Here is a 26,710-nt window from a genome sequence, read left to right as displayed (position 1 = left end):
TTATGTGCTGTTTTCGCACTTATAGTTGTTGCTTAAGATATGCTCAGATGACAAGGTCCATAGAAAATGTTAAAATCTTTGTAGAAATCATGATTCCTTCTTAGCAGATGACTTTTGATTCCACCACTGCCTGATTAAAGATTTGTAAATACATTTTACAAAGTTCACTGAGGTGCCATATGCAAGTAAATCAAAGGTCTTTTCTTTTCTCAGTTTTGATACCACTGTATATCAGTTCAATGGTGCATAAAAACCTTAAGTATGGATGAGCCTAAATCTTGAATTGTGAATGTCATGCAATTTGCCAATTTTGTTTGAATATCTACCACCAATGGTGCTACAGCGCAGGCTATAAAAATCTTTCAAACAGTTGTTGTGATTTCCATATTGGCCACTATATGCATTTGAAAAGTGCTCAAGCATTGGTGGTATAGTGGTGAGCATAGCTGCCTTCCAATCAGTTGACCCGGGTTCGATTCCCGGCCAATGCATCCTTTTCCTTATGTGCTGTTTTCGCACTTATAGTTGTTGCTTAAGATATGCTCAGATGACAAGGTCCATAGAAAATGTTAAAATCTTTGTAGAAATCATGATTCCTTCTTAGCAGATGACTTTTGATTCCACCACTGCCTGATTAAAGATTTGTAAATACATTTTACAAAGTTCACTGAGGTGCCATATGCAAGTAAATCAAAGTTCTTTTCTTTTCTCAGTTTTGATACCACTGTATGTAAGTTCATTGGTGCATAAAAACCTTAAGTATGGATGAGCCTAAATCTTGAATTGTGAATGTCATGCAATTTGCCAATTTTGTTTGAATATCTTCCACCAATGGTGCTACAGCGCAGGCTATAAATATCTTTCAAACAGTTGTTGTGATTTCCATATTGGTCACTATATGCATTTGAAAAGAGCTCAAGCATTGGTGGTATAGTGGTGAGCATAGCTGCCTTCCAAGCAGTTGACCCGGGTTCGATTCCTGGCCACTGCATCCTTTTCCTTATGTGCTGTTTTCGCACTTATAGTTGTTGCTTAAGATATGCTCAGATGACAAGGTCCATAGAAAATGTTAAAATCTTTGTAGAAATCATGATTCCTTCTTAGCAGATGACTTTTGATTCCACCACTGCATGATTAAAGATTTGTAAACACATTTTACAAAGTTCACTGAGGTGCCATATGCAAGTACATCAAAGGTCTTTTCTTTTCTCAGTTTTGATACCACTGTATATCAGTTCAATGGTGCATAAAAACCTTAAGTATGGATGAGCCTAAATCTTGAATTGTGAATGTCATGCAATTTGCCAATTTTGTTTGAATATCTACCACCAATGGTGCTACAGCGCAGGCTATAAAAATCTTTCAAACAGTTGTTGTGATTTCCATATTGGCCACTATATGCATTTGAAAAGTGCTCAAGCATTGGTGGTATAGTGGTGAGCATAGCTGCCTTCCAAGCAGTTGACCCGGGGTCGATTCCCGGCCAATGCATCCTTTTCCTTATGTGCTGTTTTCGCACTTATAGTTGTTGCTTAAGATATGCTCAGATGACAAGGTCCATAGAAAATGTTAAAATCTTTGTAGAAATCATGATTCCTTCTTAGCAGATGACTTTTGATTCCACCACTGCCTGATTAAAGATTTGTAAATACATTTTACAAAGTTCACTGAGGTGCCATATGCAAGTAAATCGAAGGTCTTTTCTTTTCTCAGTTTTGATACCACTGTATGTAAGTTCATTGGTGCATAAAAACCTTAAGTATGGATGAGCCTAAATCTTGAATTGTGAATGTCATGCAATTTGCCAATTTTGTTTGAATATCTTCCACCAATGGTGCTACAGCGCAGGCTATAAATATCTTTCAAACAGTTGTTGTGATTTCCATATTGGCCACTATATGCATTGAAAAGAGCTCAAGCATTGGTGGTATAGTGGTGAGCATAGCTGCCTTCCAAGCAGTTGACCCGGGTTCGATTCCCGGCCAATGCATCCATTTCCTTATGTGCTGTTTTCGCACTTATAGTTGTTGCTTAAGATATGCTCAGATGACAAGGTCCATAGAAAATGTTAAAATCTTTGTAGAAATCATGATTCCTTCTTAGCAGATGACTTTTGATTCCACCACTGCCTGATTAAAGATTTGTAAATACATTTTACAAAGTTCACTGAGGTGCCATATGCAAGTAAATCAAAGGTCTTTTCTTTTCTCAGTTTTGATACCACTGTATGTAAGTTCATTGGTGCATAAAAACCTTAAGTATGGATGAGCCTAAATCTTGAATTGTGAATGTCATGCAATTTGCCAATTTTGTTTGAATATCTTCCACCAATGGTGCTACAGCGCAGGCTATAAATATCTTTCAAACAGTTGTTGTGATTTCCATATTGGCCACTATATGCATTCGAAAAGAGCTCAAGCATTGGTGGTATAGTGGTGAGCATAGCTGCCTTCCAAGCAGTTGACCCGGGTTCGATTCCCGGCCAATGCATCCATTTCCTTATGTGCTGTTTTCGCACTTATAGTTGTTGCTTAAGATATGCTCAGATGACAAGGTCCATAGAAAATGTTAAAATCTTTGTAGAAATCATGATTCCTTCTTAGCAGATGACTTTTGATTCCATCACTGCCTGATTAAAGATTTGTAAATACATTTTACAAAGTTCACTGAGGTGCCATATGCAAGTAAATCAAAGGTCTTTTCTTTTCTCAGTTTTGATACCACTGTATATCAGTTCAATGGTGCATAAAAACCTTAAGTATGGATGAGCCTAAATCTTGAATTGTGAATGTCATGCAATTTGCCAATTTTGTTTGAATATCTACCACCAATGGTGCTACAGCGCAGGCTATAAAAATCTTTCAAACAGTTGTTGTGATTTCCATATTGGCCACTATATGCATTCGAAAAGAGCTCAAGCATTGGTGGTATAGTGGTGAGCATAGCTGCCTTCCAAGCAGTTGACCCGGGTTCGATTCCCGGCCAATGCATCTTTTTCCTTATGTGCTGTTTTCGCACTTATAGTTGTTGCTTAAGATATGCTCAGATGACAAGGTCCATAGAAAATGTTAAAATCTTTGTAGAAATCATGATTCCTTCTTAGCAGATGACTTTTGATTCCACCACTGCCTGATTAAAGATTTGTAAATACATTTTACAAAGTTCACTGAGGTGCCATATGCAAGTAAATCAAAGGTCTTTTCTTTTCTCAGTTTTGATACCACTGTATATCAGTTCAATGGTGCATAAAAACCTTAAGTATGGATGAGCCTAAATCTTGAATTGTGAATGTCATGCAATTTGCCAATTTTGTTTGAATATCTTCCACCAATGGTGCTACAGCGCAGGCTATAAATATCTTTCAAACAGTTGTTGTGATTTCCATATTGGCCACTATATGCATTCGAAAAGAGCTCAAGCATTGGTGGTATAGTGGTGAGCATAGCTGCCTTCCAAGCAGTTGACCCGGGTTCGATTCCTGGCCACTGCATCCTTTTCCTTATGTGCTGTTTTCGCACTTATAGTTGTTGCTTAAGATATGCTCAGATGACAAGGTCCATAGAAAATGTTAAAATCTTTGTAGAAATCATGATTCCTTCTTAGCAGATGACTTTTGATTCCACCACTGCCTGATTAAAGATTTGTAAATACATTTTACAAAGTTCACTGAGGTGCCATATGCAAGTAAATCGAAGGTCTTTTCTTTTCTCAGTTTTGATACCACTGTATGTAAGTTCATTGGTGCATAAAAACCTTAAGTATGGATGAGCCTAAATCTTGAATTGTGAATGTCATGCAATTTGCCAATTTTGTTTGAATATCTTCCACCAATGGTGCTACAGCGCAGGCTATAAATATCTTTCAAACAGTTGTTGTGATTTCCATATTGGCCACTATATGCATTCGAAAAGCGCTCAAGCATTGGTGGTATAGTGGTGAGCATAGATGCCTTCCAAGCAGTTGACCCGGGTTCGATTCCCGGCCAATGCATCCATTTCCTTATGTGCTGTTTTCGCACTTATAGTTGTTGCTTAAGATATGCTCAGATGACAAGGTCCATAGAAAATGTTAAAATCTTTGTAGAAATCATGATTCCTTCTTAGCAGATGACTTTTGATTCCACCACTGCCTGATTAAAGATTTGTAAATACATTTTACAAAGTTCACTGAGGTGCCATATGCAAGTAAATCGAAGGTCTTTTCTTTTCTCAGTTTTGATACCACTGTATGTAAGTTCATTGGAGCATAAAAACCTTAAGTATGGATGAGCCTAAATCTTGAATTGTGAATGTCATGCAATTTGCCAATTTTGTTTGAATATCTTCCACCAATGGTGCTACAGCGCAGGCTATAAATATCTTTCAAACAGTTGTTGTGATTTCCATATTGGCCACTATATGCATTTGAAAAGAGCTCAAGCATTGGTGGTATAGTGGTGAGCATAGCTGCCTTCCAAGCAGTTGACACGGGTTCGATTCCCGGCCAATGCATCCTTTTCTTTATGTGCTGTTTTCGCACTTATAGTTGTTGCTTAAGATATGCTCAGATGACAAGGTCCATAGAAAATGTTAAAATCTTTGTAGAAATCATGATTTCTTCTTAGCAGATGACTTTTGATTCCACCACTGCCTGATTAAAGATTTGTAAATACATTTTACAAAGTTCACTGAGGTGCCATATGCAAGTAAATCAAAGGTCTTTTCTTTTCTCAGTTTTGATACCACTGTATATCAGTTCAATGGTGCATAAAAACCTTAAGTTTGGATAAGCCTAAATCTTGAATTGTGAATGTCATGCAATTTGCCAATTTTGTTTGAATATCTACCACCAATGGTGCTACAGTGCAGGCTATAAAAATCTTTCAAACAGTTGTTGTGATTTCAATATTGGCCACTATATGCATTTGAAAAGTGCTCAAGCATTGGTGGTATAGTGGTGAGCATAGCTGCCTTCCAAGCAGTTGACCCGGGGTCGATTCCCGGCCAATGCATCCTTTTCCTTATGTGCTGTTTTCGCACTTATAGTTGTTGCTTAAGATATGCTCAGATGACAAGGTCCATAGAAAATGTTAAAATCTTTGTAGAAATCATGATTCCTTCTTAGCAGATGACTTTTGATTCCACCACTGCCTGATTAAAGATTTGTAAATACATTTTACAAAGTTCACTGAGGTGCCATATGCAAGTAAATCAAAGGTCTTTTCTTTTCTCAGTTTTGATACCACTGTATGTAAGTTCATTGGAGCATAAAAACCTTAAGTATGGATGAGCCTAAATCTTGAATTGTGAATGTCATGCAATTTGCCAATTTTGTTTGAATATCTTCCACCAATGGTGCTACAGCGCAGGCTATAAATATCTTTCAGACAGTTGTTGTGATTTCCATATTGGCCACTATATGCATCGAAAAAGCGCTGAAGCATTGGTGGTATAGTGGTGAGCATAGCTGCCTTCTAAGCAATTAACTCGGGTTCGATTCCCGGCCAATGCATCATTTTCCTTATGTGCTGTTTTCGCACTTATAGTTGTTGCTTAAGATATGCTCAGATGACAAGGTCCATAGAAAATGTTAAAATCTTTGTAGAAATCATGATTCCTTCTTAGCAGATGACTTTTGATTCCACCACTGCCTGATTAAAGATTTGTAAATACATTTTACAAAGTTCACTGAGGTGCCATATGCAAGTAAATCGAAGGTCTTTTCTTTTCTCAGTTTTGATACCACTGTATATCAGTTCAATGGTGCATAAAAACCTTAAGTATGGATAAGCCTAAATCTTGAATTGTGAATGTCATGCAATTTGCCAATTTTGTTTGAATATCTTCCACCAATGGTGCTACAGCGCAGGCTATAAATATCTTTCAAACAGTTGTTGTGATTTCCATATTGGCCACTATATGCATTCACATAGAGCTCAAGCATTGGTGGTATAGTGGTGAGCATAGCTGCCTTCCAAGCAGTTGACCCGGGTTCGATTCCCTGCCAATGCATCCTTTTCCTTATGTGCTGTTTTCGCACTTATAGTTGTTGCTTAAGATATGCTCAGATGACAAGGTCCATAGAAAATGTTAAAATCTTTGTAGAAATCATGATTCCTTCTTAGCAGATGACTTTTGATTCCATCACTGCCTGATTAAAGATTTGTAAATACATTTTACAAAGTTCACTGAGGTGCCATATGCAAGTAAATCAAAGGTCTTTTCTTTTCTCAGTTTTGGTACCACTGTATATCAGTTCAATGGTGCATAAAAACCTTAAGTATGGATGAGCCTAAATCTTGAATTGTGAATGTCATGCAATTTGCCAATTTTGTTTGAATATCTACCACCAATGGTGCTACAGCGCAGGCTATAAAAATCTTTCAAACAGTTGTTGTGATTTCCATATTGGCCACTATATGCATTCGAAAAGAGCTCAAGCATTGGTGGTATAGTGGTGAGCATAGCTGCCTTCCAAGCAGTTGACCCGGGTTCGATTCCCAGCCAATGCATCCTTTTCCTTATGTGCTGTTTTCGCACTTATAGTTGTTGCTTAAGATATGCTCAGATGACAAGGTCCATAGAAAATGTTAAAATCTTTGTAGAAATCATGATTCCTTCTTAGCAGATGACTTTTGATTCCACCACTGCCTGATTAAAGATTTGTAAATACATTTTACAAAGTTCACTGAGGTGCCATATGCAAGTAAATCGAAGGTCTTTTCTTTTCTCAGTTTTGATACCACTGTATGTAAGTTCATTGGTGCATAAAAACCTTAAGTATGGATGAGCCTAAATCTTGAATTGTGAATGTCATGCAATTTGCCAATTTTGTTTGAATATCTTCCACCAATGGTGCTACAGCGCGGGCTATAAATATCTTTCAAACAGTTGTTGTGATTTCCATATTGGCCACTATATGCATTTGAAAAGAGCTCAAGCATTGGTGGTATAGTGGTGAGCATAGCTGCCTTCCAAGCAGTTGACCCGGGTTCGATTCCTGGCCACTGCATCCTTTTCCTTATGTGCTGTTTTCGCACTTATAGTTGTTGCTTAAGATATGCTCAGATGACAAGGTCCATAGAAAATGTTAAAATCTTTGTAGAAATCATGATTCCTTCTTAGCAGATGACTTTTGATTCCACCACTGCATGATTAAAGATTTGTAAACACATTTTACAAAGTTCACTGAGGTGCCATATGCAAGTACATCAAAGGTCTTTTCTTTTCTCAGTTTTGATACCACTGTATATCAGTTCAATGGTGCATAAAAACCTTAAGTATGGATGAGCCTAAATCTTGAATTGTGAATGTCATGCAATTTGCCAATTTTGTTTGAATATCTACCACCAATGGTGCTACAGCGCAGGCTATAAAAATCTTTCAAACAGTTGTTGTGATTTCCATATTGGCCACTATATGCATTTGAAAAGTGCTCAAGCATTGGTGGTATAGTGGTGAGCATAGCTTCCTTCCAAGCAGTTGACCCGGGGTCGATTCCCGGCCAATGCATCCTTTTCCTTATGTGCTGTTTTCGCACTTATAGTTGTTGCTTAAGATATGCTCAGATGACAAGGTCCATAGAAAATGTTAAAATCTTTGTAGAAATCATGATTCCTTCTTAGCAGATGACTTTTGATTCCACCACTGCCTGATTAAAGATTTGTAAATACATTTTACAAAGTTCACTGAGGTGCCATATGCAAGTAAATCGAAGGTCTTTTCTTTTCTCAGTTTTGATACCACTGTATGTAAGTTCATTGGTGCATAAAAATCTTAAGTATGGATGAGCCTAAATCTTGAATTGTGAATGTCATGCAATTTGCCAATTTTGTTTGAATATCTTCCACCAATGGTGCTACAGCGCAGGCTATAAATATCTTTCAAACAGTTGTTGTGATTTCCATATTGGCCACTATATGCATTGAAAAGAGCTCAAGCATTGGTGGTATAGTGGTGAGCATAGCTGCCTTCCAAGCAGTTGACCCGGGTTCGATTCCCGGCCAATGCATCCATTTCCATATGTGCTGTTTTCGCACTTATAGTTGTTGCTTAAGATATGCTCAGATGACAAGGTCCATAGAAAATGTTAAAATCTTTGTAGAAATCATGATTCCTTCTTAGCAGATGACTTTTGATTCCACCACTGCCTGATTAAAGATTTGTAAATACATTTTACAAAGTTCACTGAGGTGCCATATGCAAGTAAATCAAAGGTCTTTTCTTTTCTCAGTTTTGATACCACTGTATATCAGTTCAATGGTGCATAAAAACCTTAAGTCTGGATGAGCCTAAATCTTGAATTGTGAATGTCATGCAATTTGCCAATTTTGTTTGAATATCTTCCACCAATGGTGCTACAGCGCAGGCTATAAATATCTTTCAAACAGTTGTTGTGATTTCCATATTGGCCACTATATGCATCGAAAAAGCGCTCAAGCATTGGTGGTATAGTGGTGAGCATAGCTGCCTTCCAAGCAATTGACTCGGGTTCGATTCCCGGCCAATGCATCCTTTTCCTTATGTGCTGTTTTCGCACTTATAGTTGTTGCTTAAGATATGCTCAGATGACAAGGTCCATAGAAAATGTTAAAATCTTTGTAGAAATCATGGGGTAAATTTACTAAGGTCCCGATTTTGACCGAGATGGCGTTTTTTCTTCAAAGTGTCATCTCGGTAATTTACTAAACACTAATCACGGCAGTGATGAGGGCATTCGTAATTTTTTGCTAGTCCAAGTAAAAAATTACGAATGAATACACCATCGGTCAAATTACGCCTGTTTAGATATGAATCTCGGTCATTTACTAACCATTCGTAATTGTAATTGCTGCCGCGAAAATGCATTCGCGGCCGCGAAAAATTACAAATCGTAATTTTTTCCTAAAAAAAAACGCGCCAGCATTTGAAAACCGCGTTTACATGTGTACTCAATTATCCATTACTCACACCTGAATGTTTGGCCCTATAAAAGTGTTCCAGGCACATTCTGAACTTCTCTCACTCAGAAATGGCGGCTGTGGTGTGTGGCAATGATTTTTTGTTTGCTGTGGGATACCTTAGACTGCTCCATGAGGCTTCCAGGAATCAGGCCCAGGTAAGTGAACATGGTCAACAGGTTGTCCAGGTACCGCGGAGGCTGCGCCAGCCTCGTTTTTTTAGAGGGCGTTTAAACTTAAATGCATTGTCCGATGATAGGGTCATACAGATGTTCCGCCTAAATAGAACCAACATTTTCCAACTGTATGACCTTGTCAAACTGGGAATAGACCCTGAGACAGCACGCTCTCGCTCTGTCTCAGGCCTACACTGTCACAACTGAGGGCCTGAGCTGACGGGAGGCAGCCTCAGTTGTAGGGGCTGAGATGTACCGGAACCTGGGAGGTTGTATCAGACCCCTGGACATGTAAGTAACATGAATAATAACTGCCCGAAGGCGTGACCACGACAACTTGGATAAAAGTCAATGATGTTTATTATGACAACTCCGCAACACAGCAGCAGAAAGAAAACGTAAAAGTCAGCAAAGAATAAATACAGTTCCTGAGTACTACAGGATGGCAGGAGCCACAGGGCACTGGTAGTGTGAGATAGTTCTTATGATCTTCTAGATGGAAAGTCCTTACCAGGCCCGACTGTAGCAATGGAGATAACCCAGGATTGTGCCAGCTGGTGTTCCAGGAAAAGCTGGGTTGCTGAAGGTAAAACAGCGGCTGTGGATACTGGCTGGAACCAGACTGTTGTTAGCACGGAGTGGATACTGGCTGGAACCAGTTAAATAATAAATGAACTTGGGAGCGATGAAATATGAACTGAAATGTAGAACTTGAGAGCGGAGAAATAATAATACCGGTGGAGAGTGGTAAAGTGTAGAAAGGACACCGGCCCTTTAAGGGAATCTGTACTCTGCTGGAAGCTGAGCTGGAAGCAGGTAATGTTGTAGCTGGAAACAGATGAATCCACAATGGATTGGAGAGTCAGGCTACACCGCAGGTGGAATGCTGGTGCGGGTCTCTATGGTGGAAGTCTTGAGACAGGAGCTGGAACCTGGAAGACAATCACAGGAGAGAGACAAACAGGAACTAGGTTTGACAACCAAAGCACTGACGTCTTCCTTGCTCAGGCACAGCTTACTTATACCTGCAGCAAGGAAGGGGTTGGCTAGGCAATTATGCAAATCAACAATACAGACAGCAGATTGGTGGAAATGATCAGATGACAGAATCCAAGATGGCTGCGCCCATGCAGACACTTGGAGGGAAGTTTGGTTTGTAATCCATGTGGTCTGGGAAACAGTAATGGCGGCGCCGGCCACCGGAGACAGGAGACGCCAGGCTGATAGATGCACATTTAACCACGCGGGCACAGCGGAGGCCGCGGCTGATGAAAACACCACTCTGACACTCTGCATGTGGAAACTCAGGAACAGCGGAATCCGGTCCTGGAACGCTGAGCCCGCCTTAGGAGGCATCTGAAGGGTAAGTAATGGCGTCCAGATACCCGGATCGTGACAGCACCCCCCCCTTTAGGAGTGGCCCCAGGACACTTCTTAGGCTTTAAAGGAAACTTTGCGTGGAAATTTCGGACCAAGGCAGGAGCATGGACGTCAGAGGCATTGGTCCAAGAGCGTTCTTCAGGACCATAGCCCTTCCAGTCAATGAGATACTGAAGTTGACCGTAACGGTGACGTGAGTCCAGGATCTTGGCCACTTCATACTCAACGCCTCGTTGAGTTTGGACTTTCGGAGTTGGTGGAAGTGAGGAATGAAACCGATTCAAGATTAGCGGTTTTAACAGGGAAACATGGAATGTCCTGGGTATTTTTAAGAAGGGAGGTAACTGGAGTCTGTAAGCAACAGGATTGATGACTTGATCAATTTTAAAAGGACCGATGTAGCGAGGTGCAAACTTCATACTGGGAACTCTTAACCTCAAATTCTTCGTGGATAACCATACCCGATCACCCACCTTGAGAGCAGGAACTGCTCGACGCTTCTTATCCGCAAACTTCTTGTACCTGAACGATGCCTTGAGCAGAGCTGATCGTACGCTCTTCCAGATATTGGCAAACTGATGCAAGGTGATATCCACTGCGGGAACAGAAGTTGCTGGAAGCGGTTGGAACTCAGGGACTTTAGGGTGGAATCCAAAGTTGGTGAAGAATGGTGTTGAAGAAGATGAAGAATGATACTGGTTGTTATGACAGAACTCGGCCCAGGGAAGTAATTGAACCCAGTCATCTTGAGAGGAGGACACATAGATGCGGAGGAAGGCCTCCAAGTCCTGATTCACCCTCTCAGTTTGACCATTGGTCTGAGGATGGTAAGCCGTGGAAAACTTTAACTTGACTTGGAGGACTTGACATAAACTTCGCCAGAATTTGGCTGTGAATTGAACTCCTCGATCTGAGATAATTTCTTCTGGAAGACCGTGGAGTCGGAAGATCTCTTGTATGAATACTTGAGCCAACTTGGAAGCTGACGGAAGACCGGTGAGAGGAATGAAGTGTGCCATCTTGGTGAACCGGTCAACTACCACCCAGATGGTATTGAACTTGTTGCACATGGGCAAATCTGTAATAAAATCCATCGACAAATGGGTCCATGGTCGACGGGGAACAGATAGTGGAACCAGTTGCCCCGCAGGCGACTGGCGGGATACTTTATGTTGAGCACACTTTGGGCAAGATGCAATAAACTCCAAAACGTCCTTTTTCAGAGTTGGCCACCAATAGGACCTAGAGATAAACTCCAGGGTTTTTTGGATACCTGTATGTCCGGCAAAACGGGAAGCATGGGCCCAATGCATGAGCTTCTTCCTTAGTGTCGGCTTCACAAAACTTTTCCCTGATGGGGGCGTAGAGTCCATCCCTACTGTGGAGAATGCCAACGGATTTATAATAGGATGCTTGTCTGAAGACTCTGACTCATTTTCTTGCTCCCATGAGCGGGAAAGGGCATCGGCCTTGCGATTCTGAGAGCCCGGACAGAACTGGAGTTTAAAGTCGAACCTGGAAAAGAAAAGTGCCCATCTGGCCTGACGAGGGTTGAGACATTGTGCGCCTTTTAGATATAGAAGGTTCTTGTGGTCTGTAAGGATGGTGATTGAATGAGAAGCTCCCTCCAACAGATATCTCCACTCCTCTAGAGCGAGCTTGATGGCTAGCAACTCCTGGTCACCAATGGCATAGTTGCGCTCCGCTGGGGAGAACTTCCGTGAGAAGAAACTGCATGGATGTAAATGACCATCTTTAGCCCTCTGAGATAACACCGCTCCTACTCCAACGGAGGAGGCATCCACCTCTAAGATGAAAGGAGAGTCGATGTCAGGCTGTTTCAGGACAGGTGCAGAGATGAACCTCTGTTTTAAAAGATGAAAAGCTTGCATGGCTTCTTCAGACCACTTGGACGGGTTAGCACCCTTCTTGGTGAAAGCAGTAATAGGCGCCACAATGGTGGAAAAGTCTCGTATAAACTTTCGGTAATAATTGGCGAACCCTAAGAACCTCTGGACACCTTTGAGGGTTAAGGGTACTGGCCAATTCTGGATTGCTTGTAGTTTCTCAGGATCCATCTCTAGTCCGGAACCGGACACAATGTACCCTAGAAACGGAATGGACTTGACTTCAAAGACGCATTTCTCTAATTTGCAGTAGAGATGATTGACACGGAGACGGGACAGAACCTCCTTTACCCAGAAACGATGTTCCTCTAAATCGTTGGCAAAAATGAGGATATCATCTAGATAGACCACGACATGACGGTATAGAATGTCTCTGAAGATCTCATTGACGAAATGCTGGAAGACAGCTGGAGCATTGCTCAATCCGAAGGGCATGACGAGGTACTCATAATGTCCGTCACGGGTGTTAAATGCGGTCTTCCACTCGTCACCCTCACGGATCCGGATGAGATTGTATGCACCTCTCAGGTCCAGCTTTGTAAAGATGGTAGCTCCGCTAACTCTGTCAAAGAGCTCAGTAATCAGGGGTAAAGGATAGCGGTTCTTGATGGTAATGTCGTTCAAACCTCTGTAGTCGATGCACGGCCGCAGACCACCATCTTTCTTCTTTACAAAAAAGAAGCCTGCGCCGGCTGGAGAAGAAGAAGGTCGAATGAACCCCTTTGCTAGGTTCTCTTTAATGTATTCCTCCATAGAATGCGTCTCGGGGAGAGACAACGGATAAGTTCGGCCTCGAGGTGGAACCTTCCCTGGAACGAGATCAATCGGGCAGTCCCATTCTCTATGAGGAGGAAGGATATCAGCAGAAGCTTTACTGAACACATCCGTGAAATCTTGATATGGAGGAGGTGGAACATCAGACGACCTGGGGGAGGAAGAACAGACAGGCAACACTTTAAACAAACATGTCTTAGTACAGGAGGAACCCCATGCCAGGATTTGCGTAGTCGTCCAATCAATTGTAGGATTGTGAAGACGGAGCCATGGAAGGCCCAGGACCACAGGATGTGTGGCTCTTGGAATCACTAAAAGTGAAATAAGTTCGGAATGAAGAACTCCCACTCTCAGACGAACTGGTAGAGTCCTTAGAGAAATAACTGTATCAAAAATTTTACTGCCATCCACAGCAGTTAAGGAAAAGGACGAAGGAAGTCTCTCGGTGGGTAGGGACCACCGTTTAACATAGGCTTCGGTAATAAAGTTCCCAGCTGCTCCGGAATCCAGGAGGGCAATGACGTTCTGATAACGTTGAGCAACTTGAAGCGTGACTGGGAGGTTACAATCTTGAGGAGATGGAGAGGAGATCATTACTCCTAGCCGGCCCTCTCCTTGGCGAGCTAGGATTTGGAGTTTCCCAGACGTTTGGGACAGGCATTAATGGTGTGAGACGGAGCTGCACAATACAGACAGAGAAACTCGGAGAGACGTCTTCGGCGCTCAGCAGGAGTTAAACGGGAACGGCCAATTTGCATGGGTTCATCTTTAGTTGGTGACAGTTGGCGAGGAGGAGGAGCAGAAGATTTTGGAGCAGATGATCTTCCACGCTCAGTTGCTCTCTCTCTGAAACGTAAGTCAACTTTCGTACAAAGTGAGATTAGCTCATCTAACTTGGAGGGTAAGTCTCTGGTAGCTAACTCATCTTTAATACGCTCAGATAAACCATGCCAGAATGCAGCATACAGGGCCTCGTCGTTCCATGCCAGTTCGGATGCCAGGATCTGGAACTGTATAAGATATTGTCCTACAGTACGTGATCCCTGGCGTAAACGGAGAATCTCAGACGAAGCTGAAGTTACCCGGCCTGGCTCGTCGAAGATGCGCCTGAATGTTGACACGAATGCAGTGTAAGAAGATAGCAGGGTGTCGGACCTCTCCCATAACGGTGATGCCCAATCAAGGGCTGAGCCACTGAGAAGAGAAATAATGTAGGCAATTTTTGTACGGTCACTGGGAAAATTGCCAGGTTGTAGCTCAAACTGAATCTCACACTGGTTGAGAAATCCCCTGCAGAATCTTGGAGATCCGTCAAATTTTGCTGGCGTTGGAAGATGAAGACGTGGAGCAGAAATGGGTAAGGTGGGTGGGGTTATAGCTGGAGTCACTGTGGTTGACGCACCAGACGCGCCTGATCCACGGAGAGTTGTCTGAATCCCATCCAGCCGAGTAGAGAGATCCTGGAGACAGCGGATGATGTGGCCCTGTGCAGCCTCCTGATGTTCTAGTCGGGCTGCCAGTTCTTGCATCGGCCTGGCCGCTTGATCCTGGTCTACGGCTGGATTCATTAGGTCAGTGCTTACTGTCACAACTGAGGGCCTGAGCTGACGGGAGGCAGCCTCAGTTGTAGGGGCTGAGATGTACCGGAACCTGGGAGGTTGTATCAGACCCCTGGACATGTAAGTAACATGAATAATAACTGCTCGAAGGCGTGACCACGACAACTTGGATAAAAGTCAATGATGTTTATTATGACAACTCCGCAACACAGCAGCAGAAAGAAAACGTAAAAGTCAGCAAAGAATAAATACAGTTCCTGAGTACTACAGGATGGCAGGAGCCACAGGGCACTGGTAGTGTGAGATAGTTCTTATGATCTTCTAGATGGAAAGTCCTTACCAGGCCCGACTGTAGCAATGGAGATAACCCAGGATTGTGCCAGCTGGTGTTCCAGGAAAAGCTGGGTTGCTGAAGGTAAAACAGCGGCTGTGGATACTGGCTGGAACCAGACTGTTGTTAGCACGGAGTGGATACTGGCTGGAACCAGTTAAATAATAAATGAACTTGGGAGCGATGAAATATGAACTGAAATGTAGAACTTGAGAGCGGAGAAATAATAATACCGGTGGAGAGTGGTAAAGTGTAGAAAGGACACCGGCCCTTTAAGGGAATCTGTACTCTGCTGGAAGCTGAGCTGGAAGCAGGTAATGTTGTAGCTGGAAACAGATGAATCCACAATGGATTGGAGAGTCAGGCTACACCGCAGGTGGAATGCTGGTGCGGGTCTCTATGGTGGAAGTCTTGAGACAGGAGCTGGAACCTGGAAGACAATCACAGGAGAGAGACAAACAGGAACTAGGTTTGACAACCAAAGCACTGACGTCTTCCTTGCTCAGGCACAGCTTACTTATACCTGCAGCAAGGAAGGGGTTGGCTAGGCAATTATGCAAATCAACAATACAGACAGCAGATTGGTGGAAATGATCAGATGACAGAATCCAAGATGGCTGCGCCCATGCAGACACTTGGAGGGAAGTTTGGTTTGTAATCCATGTGGTCTGGGAAACAGTAATGGCGGCGCCGGCCACCGGAGACAGGAGACGCCAGGCTGATAGATGCACATTTAACCACGCGGGCACAGCGGAGGCCGCGGCTGATGAAAACACCACTCTGACACTCTGCATGTGGAAACTCAGGAACAGCGGAATCCGGTCCTGGAACGCTGAGCCCGCCTTAGGAGGCATCTGAAGGGTAAGTAATGGCGTCCAGATACCCGGATCGTGACATACACAAACTCCTGGCTGTGTTACACTTTATGGCTACTGGGAGCTTCCAGGCTGTGGCAGGTGACGTCATTGGTATCTCACAGCCCACCTTTTCCAGATATTTGATTCAGGTGAGTCTAAAAATACATATGCGGTTATGTCTAAGTGTTGCTTCTGGAAGTACAAACAACACAGTATTGTAGAGAATACCTAACATGACACTCACCTTAGCTTCTTTAATGTCCACTCAGGTTTTGGATGTGTTGGAGCCACACATTAAAGCCTCAATCTGCTTCCCTACCGAGGAGTCGGAGTGGAGTGCTGTCAGGGTAGCTTTCTATGAGCTTGCTGGCATGCCCAATGTGCTGGGGGCCATAGATTGCACACACGTTCAGCTGAGATCACCTAAGGGCCGCCAATATATATATACTAATAGGCATCTGGCACAATCAACTAATGTCCAGGTGGTCTGTGATGCAAACATAAAAATTATGAGTGTTGTTGCAGGTTACCCTGGTGGCTGCCATGACTCCTTCATCCTCAGTCAGTCATCGCTCTTCGATAAATTTGAGGACGGACAAATGCCTGATGGCTGGCTGTTGGGTATGTTTAAAATGTTTTGTGTGTATGTCTTTAAACCACAAACTCGAGTTTGGATGAGGTGAAAGAATAATCTAACATATGTACTAATGTTGACTATATCTGTTTTTCAGGTGATGGGGGTTACGGCTGCTACTCTTGGCTCCTTACTCCATTGTCCCAACCTGATTCTCCTGCTGAACACAGTTACAACCATGCACATAAGGCTACGCGGAATGTGATAGAAAGATGTTTTGGTGTGCTGAAGTCACGGTTTCGGTGTCTGGATAAATCTGCAGGCCTTTTGTTGTATAGTCCCTCAAAGGTGACTAGAATTGTGTTCTGCTGCTGTTTTCTCCATAATCTGTGTTTAAGTCAACATCTGGCACATGATGAGGGAGAAAGCAGTCAGCAAGCAGAGGAGTTAGAACCATCTGGTGACAGTGTGAGTACAAATGTAGGGAGGCAGGTACGGCAAGAAGTGATCCTGCGCTATTTTTCAGGTCAGTTTTATTAGGCTGTAATTATCCTTGACTAAACACTTTGCACTACTTTCTATTGTGTGTTTTGTTACTTACTGTTTGTTGTTTATAGTGGTGTGTACATTGTGCTTAGTTTATGCTAAAAATACATTTTCAGTCATTACCCATGAAAAACATACATACATACAGAGCAGCTTCGACAATGTTGGAGACGGACACAGGAAGTTGTGTGTTTGTCAAATACAAATTTTTATTTTTCAAATAACATTGTGGTTATTTTTTGCGCTTGTGTGTGCTGGGTGCTGGCTCACTGGCACGTGCTCTTGAGGAACGCCGAACAGGGGAGGTTACTGGCGTTTGGATAGGGGTCGTGGTCCCCGAGCTGGAGGTTACTTGGTGAGCTCCCATCAATGAAATATTGCTGCTCAAATTATTAAGGCTTGCAATCAGCTGAGTGTTGGTTGCAGTGTGGCTGGCTACAATCCTGGATAACGACTCATTCACCACTTGGTTGTGCTGAATGAGCTGAACGAGTGCCTGCTGATAGCGCTGTTGCTCATCTATGATGCGCGATAAATGAGCAAGCATTTGGCTGTTGTCAGCCCTTATTTGCTCCATTGAGGTAGCCATTCGCCCTACTTGTACTATCAGTCTGCCCGAGTTGCGACTAATACGCGGTAGATGATGGGGCAGACTGGCAAGGTGTTGTGTATGTGCGGTCAGGCTGGCATTGCTTTGGGCCTGTTGGCTTGTCCAACTGGCCCAAAAATCATCTGGTATTTGGCTTGGGGGCGGAGCTTGTGCCAGTTGTGGACTGATGGAGGCTTGGGGGATATCCTGCAACTGTATTGGCTGGCTTGGGTCAACAGGTGTAAGTTGCAGTGTGATGGTTGCCTGTTGGTCTTGTCCCTGCTGGTCCACGTCGGCCATCAAGCTGGGCTCTGTATGGGGTGGGCAACATGCAATGTTTATTTGTAAAATTTTTTCAAGGCTAATTCTACACATTACTACATTCATAATACTCAATTTTTAAACTTTTTGGCGTTGATTTTATAAACTTATAATGTTTTTTATGTTCAAAAACATATATACCAACACAGGCGGAAACATAGACAGATTTGCATAATCCTCACCTAACTAACTCCCCTCCACAGCATTACACTGTTAGATTCCCTCCCCTGACCACGATATAGACTACTTACCTGGATAGTCCAGAGGAGCGGAGCAAGTAAGCCATCTACATACTGGACAGGGGAGATGTGTGAACACTATAATGTTGTGGATACTGTTTTTTATATTTAATTGTATTCATATTTTATTTAAATGTGCACGTGTGTGGGCCCAATTTTTAAAAAAATCTGAAATTTATTAAAAATGATGTTGGCGAGAACATCCACTAAGACCTTATATAAATTTTTTTTATCACCTTTAGCAATTGAAGACGTAACAACACATTGCTTGTTCTGGAAAACATGTAATCTCCAAACCAACTAACAACATATTAACTGTACTGTGTATATTATTGCTTATGTGTTTAATTTCTGTTTTTACTCACCAGATAACTGAGGGGATCGGGGCTCATCACTCTGAGAACTCGCCAATAGTGCCAGTGGTGGCTGGGGTGACACTGCCGAAAGTCGTCGCCTGGGTGGGGATGATGGAGCCGCAGATTCCGAGCCAAGACGCCGTGTCTTACTTGGCCTCCTGGGTAAGTGGCCCAAGCCCTGTGATGGGCGCCTTACAGGAGGTTGGCTTCCAGAAGCAGAACCTATGTGAAAATAAAAACATTAATATTTTGTACTTCTATGTGTTTTCAGAATATGTGACTACAGTGAAGACTTACCTGCAATCCCAGCCTCATCCTGACTTGTCTGAGGCCTGTCTGGCCGGCTGGTCTGTGTGACTGTTGAAAAAGTGTACCAAACATTATTACCATGCTTTGTGTAAAAATAACCACTGCAAAGCCTTATTGTACTGTAACCATCTATTAGGTATTGGTTAAACAAATAATTTCAGCTTAAGAGCTTCTAGCTTCATTATTTTGTGTTGTATATCCAAATGTACATGATGTGGCACACAATAAATATGTTACATTTTTGAATTATGCCTCAGATATTGCAGAGATTGACTACTTGCAAATGTTTTAAAAATGTAATGTTGCAAAAATTGCACCGCTTTTCAGAAGTAAAAAAAAAAAAAAAAACATTTTTAAATAAGCAGACAACACAGATGTCCAAGCATTATCGCCAAAAAAAAATATTTTTTAGTTTAAATAAAAAAAAGACATTGCACATGTTTTTGCGCAATATTTAATTTAACAAACAGCCAATGCAAGGTGAAAAAAGCACATTCTAAACACAAACACACCTTAAGGGAGCATAGGCCTGCAATATGTGAAAAACAATATATGCATCCTTTACCCTTTAAAAATGACATTTACAACATTTAGCGGACATTTAAAAAACAATATAACAAATCAAACTTACCATCCTGCGTGGGTCGGTCCGAATCCCGGACATGAGTAGCAGACACCACTTCTGCAGGAATCAATGCCCGCACAGGCTCCTCCCAGTCCCGATAGCTTGCACGGAAAGGTGGGCCACCTCCGGTTTTACGTGCAGATTTGGCCTCTTTGGCCATCTTGGCCTTGACACGCCGCTTAATATCATAAAACCTCTTGCGGCACGTGTCCTCAGTCCGCCTCACCACACCCTCACTATTCACAGCAAGTATTACTTGCCCCCACAGGACAGACTTCCTGCGGGAGGACACCTTGCCAGCATCCTGACCAAACAATTGGCGATGGTGCTTCATCAGCTCACGCACCAAAGCCATGTTTTCAGCATAGCTGAACTTTATATTCCTGCCAGTCTTGGTAGTGGTGCGTGGCTGCGGAGCCACAACACCATCACTATCACTGGAAAATACAGCAACAGGCACCCCCTCCTCCTCCTCCTCACTAACCTCCTCCCTCTCACTACCCCCCTCCACCTCACTAACAGCCTCCACCTCGCTACCAGCCTCCACCTCACTACCAGCCTCCACCTCACTACCAGCCTCCACCTCACTAACCTCCACCACCACACTGACCTCTGAGTCGGACATGACAAACAACAAAAAACACTGAAAAATCAAAACACAAAACACACTCCTCCACTACTCCTACTACTACACACCACACAGCCAACACACACGCTCACTCACTCACTCACTCACAAACAATGACAAAAGACTGTAAAAAAAAAACAAGGACAAAAAAATTGACAAACTGTGAAAAAACAATACTACAAATATGACAAGACTACTTACACACACAGTACAGCACTCAACAATCACCAAACTCCTCTCCAAATCCACCAAAAACTCCACCAAACTCACCAACTCCAAATACACCTTCCTCTCTCCTCTCCACTAGCTAAACCCACGAGGTGCGGAGTGTTTGGGGCGGTTTTATAGTAATATGCACAGACACTCCTCCTTCACGAATACAACCAATCACGGCCGCGTGACGTAAACGAAACTTAGGACTAAAAACGCGGCAGCAATTTCCAAATCACTGCCGTAACAGACATGTGACGCAGTCGTAAAAAAAACACAACAACGCGGCCGCGAAATAGCAAACGCGGCCGCAATCTACATCAGAAAAGCACGAATGACATCGACATCGGAAGAAACGAAAAATATGAATACGACAGCTTAGTAAATTAGTCGTAATCAATTCAAAAAGTTGCAATTTTACACTGTCGATGTCATTCGTGATTGAACTTGGACATGATTCTGGAAAATACGAATCTTAGTAAATGTACCCCCATGATTCCTTCTTAGCAGATGACTTTTGATTCCACCACTGCCTGATTAAAGATTTGTAAATACATTTTACAAAGTTCACTGAGGTGCCATATGCAAGTAAATCGAAGGTCTTTTCTTTTCTCAGTTTTGATACCACTGTATGTAAGTTCATTGGTGCATAAAAACCTTAAGTATGGATGAGCCTAAATCTTGAATTGTGAATGTCATGCAATTTGCCAATTTTGTTTGAATATCTTCCACCAATGGTGCTACAGCGCAGGCTATAAATATCTTTCAAACAGTTGTTGTGATTTCCATATTGGCCACTATATGCATTCAAAAAGAGCTCAAGCATTGGTGGTATAGTGGTGAGCATAGCTGCCTTCCAAGCAGTTGACCCGGGTTCGATTCCCGGCCAATGCATCCTTTTCCTTATGTGCTGTTTTCGCACTTATAGTTGTTGCTTAAGATATGCTCAGATGACAAGGTCCATAGAAAATGTTAAAATCTTTGTAGAAATCATGATTCCTTCTTAGCAGATGACTTTTGATTCCACCACTGCATGATTAAAGATTTGTAAACACATTTTACAAAGTTCACTGAGGTGCCATATGCAATTACATCAAAGGTCTTTTCTTTTCTCAGTTTTGATACCACTGTATATCAGTTCAATGGTGCATAAAAACCTTAAGTATGGATGAGCCTAAATCTTGAATTGTGAATGTCATGCAATTTGCCAATTTTGTTTGAATATCTACCACCAATGGTGCTACAGCGCAGGCTATAAAAATCTTTCAAACAGTTGTTGTGATTTCCATATTGGCCACTATATGCATGTGAAAAGTGCTCAAGCATTGGTGGTATAGTGGTGAGCATAGCTGCCTTCCAAGCAGTTGACCCGGGTTCGATTCCCGGCCAATGCATCCTTTTCCTTATGTGCTGTTTTCGCACTTATTGTTGTTGCTTAAGATATGCTCAGATGACAAGGTCCATAGAAAATGTTAAAATCTTTGTAGAAATCATGATTCCTTCTTAGCAGATGACTTTTGATTCCACCACTGCCTGATTAAAGATTTGTAAATACATTTTACAAAGTTCACTGAGGTGCCATATGCAAGTAAATCGAAGGTCTTTTCTTTTCTCAGTTTTGATACCACTGTATATCAGTTCAATGGTGCATAAAAACCTTAAGTATGGATGAGCCTAAATCTTGAATTGTGAATGTCATGCAATTTGCCAATTTTGTTTGAATATCTTCCACCAATGGTGCTACAGCGCAGGCTATAAATATCTTTCAAACAGTTGTTGTGATTTCCATATTGGCCACTATATGCATTCGAAAAGAACTCAAGCATTGGTGGTATAGCGGTGAGCATAGCTGCCTTCCAAGCTGTTGACCCAGGTTCGATTCCCGGCCAATGCATCCTTTTCCTTATGTGCTGTTTTCGCACTTATAGTTGTTGCTTAAGATATGCTCAGATGACAAGGTCCATAGAAAATGTTAAAATCTTTGTAGAAATCATGATTCCTTCTTAGCAGATGACTTTTGATTCCACCACTGCCTGATTAAAGATTTGTAAATACATTTTACACAGTTCACTGAGGTGCCATATGCAAGTAAAACGAAGGTCTTTTCTATTCTCAGTTTTTATACCACTGTATATCAGTTCAATGGTGCATAAAAACCTTAAGTATGGATGAGCCTAAATCTTGAATTGTGAATGTCATGCAATTTGCCAATTTTGTTTGAATATCTTCCACCAATGGTGCTACAGCGCAGGCTATAAATATCTTTCAAACAGTTGTTGTGATTTCCATATTGGCCACTATATGCATTGAAAAAGCGCTCAAGCATTGGTGGTATAGTGGTGAGCATAGCTGCCTTCCAAGCAGTTGACCCGGGTTCGATTCCCGACAATGCATCCTTTTCCTTATGTGCTGTTTTCGCACTTATAGTTGTTGCTTAAGATATGCTCAGATGACAAGGTCCATAGAAAATGTTAAAATCTTTGTAGAAATCATGATTCCTTCTTAGCAGATGACTTTTGATTCCACCACTGCCTGATTAAAGATTTGTAAATACATTTTACAAAGTTCACTGAGGTGCCATATGCAAGTAAATCGAAGGTCTTTTCTTTTCTCAGTTTTGATACCACTGTATATCAGTTCAATGGTGCATAAAAACCTTAAGTATGGATGAGCCTAAATCTTGAATTGTGAATGTCATGCAATTTGCCAATTTTGTTTGAATATCTTCCACCAATGGTGCTACAGCGCAGGCTATAAATATCTTTCAAACAGTTGTTGTGATTTCCATATTGGCCACTATATGCATTCGAAAAGAGCTCAAGCATTGGTGGTATAGTGGTGAGCATAGTTGCCTTCCAAGCTGTTGACCCGGGTTCGATTCCCGGCCAATGCTTCCTTTTCCTTATGTGCTGTTTTCGCACTTATAGTTGTTGCTTAAGATATGCTCAGATGACAAGGTCCATAGAAAATGTTAAAATCTTTGTAGAAATCATGATTCCTTCTTAGCAGATGACTTTTGATTCCACCACTGCCTGATTAAAGATTTGTAAATACATTTTACACAGTTCACTGAGGTGCCATATGCAAGTAAAACGAAGGTCTTTTCTATTCTCAGTTTTTATACCACTGTATATCAGTTCAATGGTGCATAAAAACCTTAAGTATGGATGAGCCTAAATCTTGAATTGTGAATGTCATGCAATTTGCCAATTTTGTTTGAATATCTTCCACCAATGGTGCTACAGCGCAGGCTATAAATATCTTTCAAACAGTTGTTGTGATTTCCATATTGGCCACTATATGCATTGAAAAAGCGCTCAAGCATTGGTGGTATAGTGGTGAGCATAGCTGCCTTACAAGCAGTTGACCCGGGTTTGATTCCCGGCCAATGCATCCTTTTCCTTATGTGCTGTTTTCGCACTTATAGTTGTTGCTTAAGATATGCTCAGATGACAAGGTCCATAGAAAATGTTAAAATCTTTGTAGAAATCATGATTCTTTCTTAGCAGATGACTTTTGATTCCACCACTGCCTGATTAAAGATTTGTAAATACATTTTACAAAGTTCACTGAGGTGCCATATGCAAGTAAATCAAAGGTCTTTTCTTTTCTCAGTTTTGATACCACTGTATATCAGTTCAATGGTGCATAAAAACCTTAAGTATGGATGAGCCTAAATCTTGAATTGTGAATGTCATGCAATTTGCCAATTTTGTTTGAATATCTTCCACCAATGGTGCTACAGCGCAGGCTATAAATATCTTTCAAACAGTTGTTGTGATTTCCATATTGGCCACTATATGCATTGAAAAAGCGCTCAAGCATTGGTGGTATAGTGGTGAGCATAGCTGCCTTCCAAGCAGTTGACCCGGGTTCGATTCCCGACAATGCATCCTTTTCCTTATGTGCTGTTTTCGCACTTATAGTTATTGCTTAAGATATGCTCAGATGACAAGGTCCATAGAAAATGTTAAAATCTTTGTAGAAATCATTATTCCTTCTTAGCAGATGACTTTTGATTCCACCACTGCCTGATTAAAGATTTGTAAATACATTTTACACAGTTCACTGAGGTGCCATATGCAAGTAAAACGAAGGTCTTTTCTATTCTCAGTTTTTATACCACTGTATATCATTTCTGTGTAGCTGGGGGTGTGCTCTGCGCTCCCTAAGAATGTGTACTTGTTTGTTTGTGTGACCGAGCAGCCCAGGTTTGGAGTAGGAAACTCTTTTTGTTTGTTTCCTGTTTTGCAAAATCTTGGGGGGGATGGGACAAACCTTTGGCGCTACCTGTCAATGATTAGTGGTTTGCAATAGAACACAATTTTTCACAATTGATATAAATTTAAATGTGCATAATTAAGCAACAGAGTATAGATATGGAGGCAGTGGAGTGTATTTAAATGACAGATTTTTTATTTAGTAAGTATTTGAAATTTTTGACAATAAAAGATTTGCACCTGAGTGCTTATTTGCGTTCTGTATATTGCTAGCAATCAATGAGATTAATAAAGGTAACAAAGAAAAATTAAAAATAATGGCTAAATTCTACTAAATTTAAAACAAGGAAAAATAAATGGAAATAGAAAAAATATATAAAAAAGAAAAAATATATATAAAAAATATATAAAAATAAAAATAAAAATAGGAGTGAGAATAAAGGAGACCGGTCCCTTTGTATTTGCGGTGATTTTTGATGTGTCCCGGCAAAGGCGGTTGTTGCCGCAAAGAGGTCCGGTTTAAATGTGTTCCTGATGATCCGTGAATGCAGTTTTCAGTCACAGTGGTTTGGTTCTTAGGTGTTTGAAAAAAGGTGTTTGAAAAGAAGTTCGCTTACGTGTCTTCACCCTATTCAGGGCTGGGGAGTCCGTAAGTGTCTGATGTTGCTGCAGGTGTCTTGTCTCCGTAGTCGCGGGGTGTTACAGGCGCCTGTAACTCCGGTTCCTTTGATGTTGTCTCGCCGGCGTCTTCCAGGGAATCGGGATCTCCGGGTTTCGGGTAGACAGAGAAGGGGGGCGTGGTCCAACGCGTTTCACTCGGCCAATGGTGCCGTGCTTCGTCAGGGACAGTTAGGATGATGTGTGTCTCAGGCTTTCTTAAGTATCATTAAGTCTGCTGTGATTGGTTCATGAAGGTCTCTTTCCAATTAGTGCAATTAGCAATTATATTGTAGGAGCTGTTTTTCTTTGAAGTCCTATTTTCGGTTTGTTTAATAGTAATGGAGATCTCTTTTCAGTATTACCTTTTCATAAACATTATTTTGTTACATATGAAAACAAAAAGTTATTTTGTTACATTTTAAGCCGAAATGCAGGTTTCTAGTCCAAGCTGTACGTCTGGAAAAAAGGTGTCTAATAAACCTTTTATATGAAGCTGGTGTTTTTTTTATAGGAAAGTTTGTAATTAGAAGGGGAGTGAGGAGGTTGTTAAAACGAAATTATATGTAGATAAATAGATTAATTGTTGATAGATGGATGTTTTAGACTGACAGTGCAGTAGTATCACATAAAACGGCTTATAATATTGTTTATGGAATTTGGGTATTGTGTTTACGAAATATTTATGTTAATATATATATGATATGGTGGCATCACGGGGAGCACTCTTTAGTACTGATGTTGTTTCTAGCAAGTGTTATTTGTAGCCGGTGTGTTTTAGATGTGGTGCCTTTTGTGGATATGAAAATGATCTGAAAAATTTATTAGAACAATTATTTTCTTAATTCGCATACAAATGAGTATTAGTAGTTATCCTGTCTTAATTGATAAGTGGGTGACTAGAAGTTTTCAAGCGGATGTTTCGTGGAGCAGTTCGATATTTAACGTTTCAGTTGTGGAAAGTTTGTTCTTTTTTACTTGGTTATGTGTATTTTTGGTTGATTTTTCTTCTTCCTTGGTTTTTATTTGGTTTGAACCTGAATGTTTTTCCTGGTGGATTAGTCCTAATTCCACTTGTGTCTCAGGTAGGTTGTCCCATATTTTCACCAAGGTATTATCATAAGTGACATTACTGCACCCAGGGTTCATAGATGGTCCCCCAGTCTATTACTTGCTGGGCCCAAACCTCTTTACTTCCGAGTTCGGAATGGGATCGGGTGGTTTGTGGATGGTATGGCAGTATTTATTCACTTAATGGTAATTCTGGTGGTGTGGGTACATTCTACCGGGCATTATTGTGGTATTGGTTAATCCCCCAAGAAACTGCTGAGTTCAAAGTCAATGTTTAGACCTTTTGGCGTTAGGGTCTGCATATTGTATATCCACTTCGTCTCTTCTTTGGACATAGTTTTGATGTAGTCTCCACCCCGCCAGGGTATCTTCACTTTCTTAATTGCTATAAAGTCTAAAAGGCTTCCGTCATGTTTGTGTTTCTTCTTAAAGTGATCTGAAACACTGTGTGTCTCTACTTCACT

At 41.6% G+C, this 26,710-nt stretch overlaps 1 protein-coding gene, 16 non-coding genes and 1 pseudogene across 17 annotated transcripts; 16 read left to right on the top strand and 2 right to left on the bottom strand.

The window, feature by feature from the left end:
• The first annotated feature begins 419 nt into the window (after nucleotides 1-419).
• Nucleotides 420-491, top strand: TRNAG-UCC (transfer RNA glycine (anticodon UCC)). Its single transcript has one exon. It is a non-coding gene; the product is annotated as a tRNA-Gly (tRNA).
• Nucleotides 492-1,419: 928 nt separating this feature from the next.
• On the top strand, nucleotides 1,420-1,491 carry TRNAG-UCC (transfer RNA glycine (anticodon UCC)). The gene has a single exon. It is a non-coding gene; the product is annotated as a tRNA-Gly (tRNA).
• Nucleotides 1,492-1,918: 427 nt separating this feature from the next.
• Nucleotides 1,919-1,990, top strand: TRNAG-UCC (transfer RNA glycine (anticodon UCC)). Its single transcript has one exon. It is a non-coding gene; the product is annotated as a tRNA-Gly (tRNA).
• Nucleotides 1,991-2,418: 428 nt separating this feature from the next.
• On the top strand, nucleotides 2,419-2,490 carry TRNAG-UCC (transfer RNA glycine (anticodon UCC)). The gene has a single exon. It is a non-coding gene; the product is annotated as a tRNA-Gly (tRNA).
• Nucleotides 2,491-2,918: 428 nt separating this feature from the next.
• Nucleotides 2,919-2,990, top strand: TRNAG-UCC (transfer RNA glycine (anticodon UCC)). Its single transcript has one exon. It is a non-coding gene; the product is annotated as a tRNA-Gly (tRNA).
• A 928-nt stretch (nucleotides 2,991-3,918) lies between these two features.
• On the top strand, nucleotides 3,919-3,990 carry TRNAG-UCC (transfer RNA glycine (anticodon UCC)). The gene has a single exon. It is a non-coding gene; the product is annotated as a tRNA-Gly (tRNA).
• A 428-nt stretch (nucleotides 3,991-4,418) lies between these two features.
• Nucleotides 4,419-4,490, top strand: TRNAG-UCC (transfer RNA glycine (anticodon UCC)). The gene has a single exon. It is a non-coding gene; the product is annotated as a tRNA-Gly (tRNA).
• Nucleotides 4,491-4,918: 428 nt separating this feature from the next.
• On the top strand, nucleotides 4,919-4,990 carry TRNAG-UCC (transfer RNA glycine (anticodon UCC)). The gene has a single exon. It is a non-coding gene; the product is annotated as a tRNA-Gly (tRNA).
• Nucleotides 4,991-5,418: 428 nt separating this feature from the next.
• On the top strand, nucleotides 5,419-5,490 carry TRNAR-UCU (transfer RNA arginine (anticodon UCU)). The gene has a single exon. It is a non-coding gene; the product is annotated as a tRNA-Arg (tRNA).
• Nucleotides 5,491-5,918: 428 nt separating this feature from the next.
• On the top strand, nucleotides 5,919-5,990 carry TRNAG-UCC (transfer RNA glycine (anticodon UCC)). Its single transcript has one exon. It is a non-coding gene; the product is annotated as a tRNA-Gly (tRNA).
• A 428-nt stretch (nucleotides 5,991-6,418) lies between these two features.
• On the top strand, nucleotides 6,419-6,490 carry TRNAG-UCC (transfer RNA glycine (anticodon UCC)). The gene has a single exon. It is a non-coding gene; the product is annotated as a tRNA-Gly (tRNA).
• A 1,427-nt stretch (nucleotides 6,491-7,917) lies between these two features.
• TRNAG-UCC (transfer RNA glycine (anticodon UCC)) lies at nucleotides 7,918-7,989 on the top strand. Its single transcript has one exon. It is a non-coding gene; the product is annotated as a tRNA-Gly (tRNA).
• Nucleotides 7,990-17,215: 9,226 nt separating this feature from the next.
• Nucleotides 17,216-18,724, bottom strand: LOC134911076 (uncharacterized). The gene is made up of 2 exons (XM_063919459.1): nucleotides 18,536-18,724; nucleotides 17,216-17,921 (listed from the first exon to the last, which is right to left on the bottom strand). Exon 2 carries the CDS (start codon nucleotides 17,908-17,910, stop codon nucleotides 17,254-17,256), a length of 657 nt encoding a protein of 218 aa, XP_063775529.1. The 5' UTR covers nucleotides 17,911-17,921; nucleotides 18,536-18,724; the 3' UTR covers nucleotides 17,216-17,253.
• A 2,396-nt stretch (nucleotides 18,725-21,120) lies between these two features.
• Nucleotides 21,121-21,192, top strand: TRNAG-UCC (transfer RNA glycine (anticodon UCC)). Its single transcript has one exon. It is a non-coding gene; the product is annotated as a tRNA-Gly (tRNA).
• A 428-nt stretch (nucleotides 21,193-21,620) lies between these two features.
• On the top strand, nucleotides 21,621-21,692 carry TRNAG-UCC (transfer RNA glycine (anticodon UCC)). Its single transcript has one exon. It is a non-coding gene; the product is annotated as a tRNA-Gly (tRNA).
• A 1,427-nt stretch (nucleotides 21,693-23,119) lies between these two features.
• TRNAG-UCC (transfer RNA glycine (anticodon UCC)) lies at nucleotides 23,120-23,191 on the top strand. Its single transcript has one exon. It is a non-coding gene; the product is annotated as a tRNA-Gly (tRNA).
• Nucleotides 23,192-23,619: 428 nt separating this feature from the next.
• TRNAV-UAC (transfer RNA valine (anticodon UAC)) lies at nucleotides 23,620-23,691 on the top strand. The gene has a single exon. It is a non-coding gene; the product is annotated as a tRNA-Val (tRNA).
• A 2,610-nt stretch (nucleotides 23,692-26,301) lies between these two features.
• Nucleotides 26,302-26,420, bottom strand: LOC134912754 (5S ribosomal RNA; annotated as a pseudogene).
• Between the last annotated feature and the right edge of the window lie 290 nt (nucleotides 26,421-26,710).

The sequence above is a fragment of the Pseudophryne corroboree genome, chromosome 4, assembly GCF_028390025.1.
Source record: "Pseudophryne corroboree isolate aPseCor3 chromosome 4, aPseCor3.hap2, whole genome shotgun sequence".
Classification (NCBI taxonomy): domain Eukaryota; kingdom Metazoa; phylum Chordata; class Amphibia; order Anura; family Myobatrachidae; genus Pseudophryne; species Pseudophryne corroboree.
This window is presented reverse-complemented; position numbering and strand designations above follow the sequence as displayed.

Bases quoted from the DNA above. Each gene is read 5' to 3' on its own strand.
- LOC134911076 (XM_063919459.1), bottom strand. From the start codon at position 17,910: ATGGCCGACGTGGACCAGCAGGGACAAGACCAACAGGCAACCATCACA.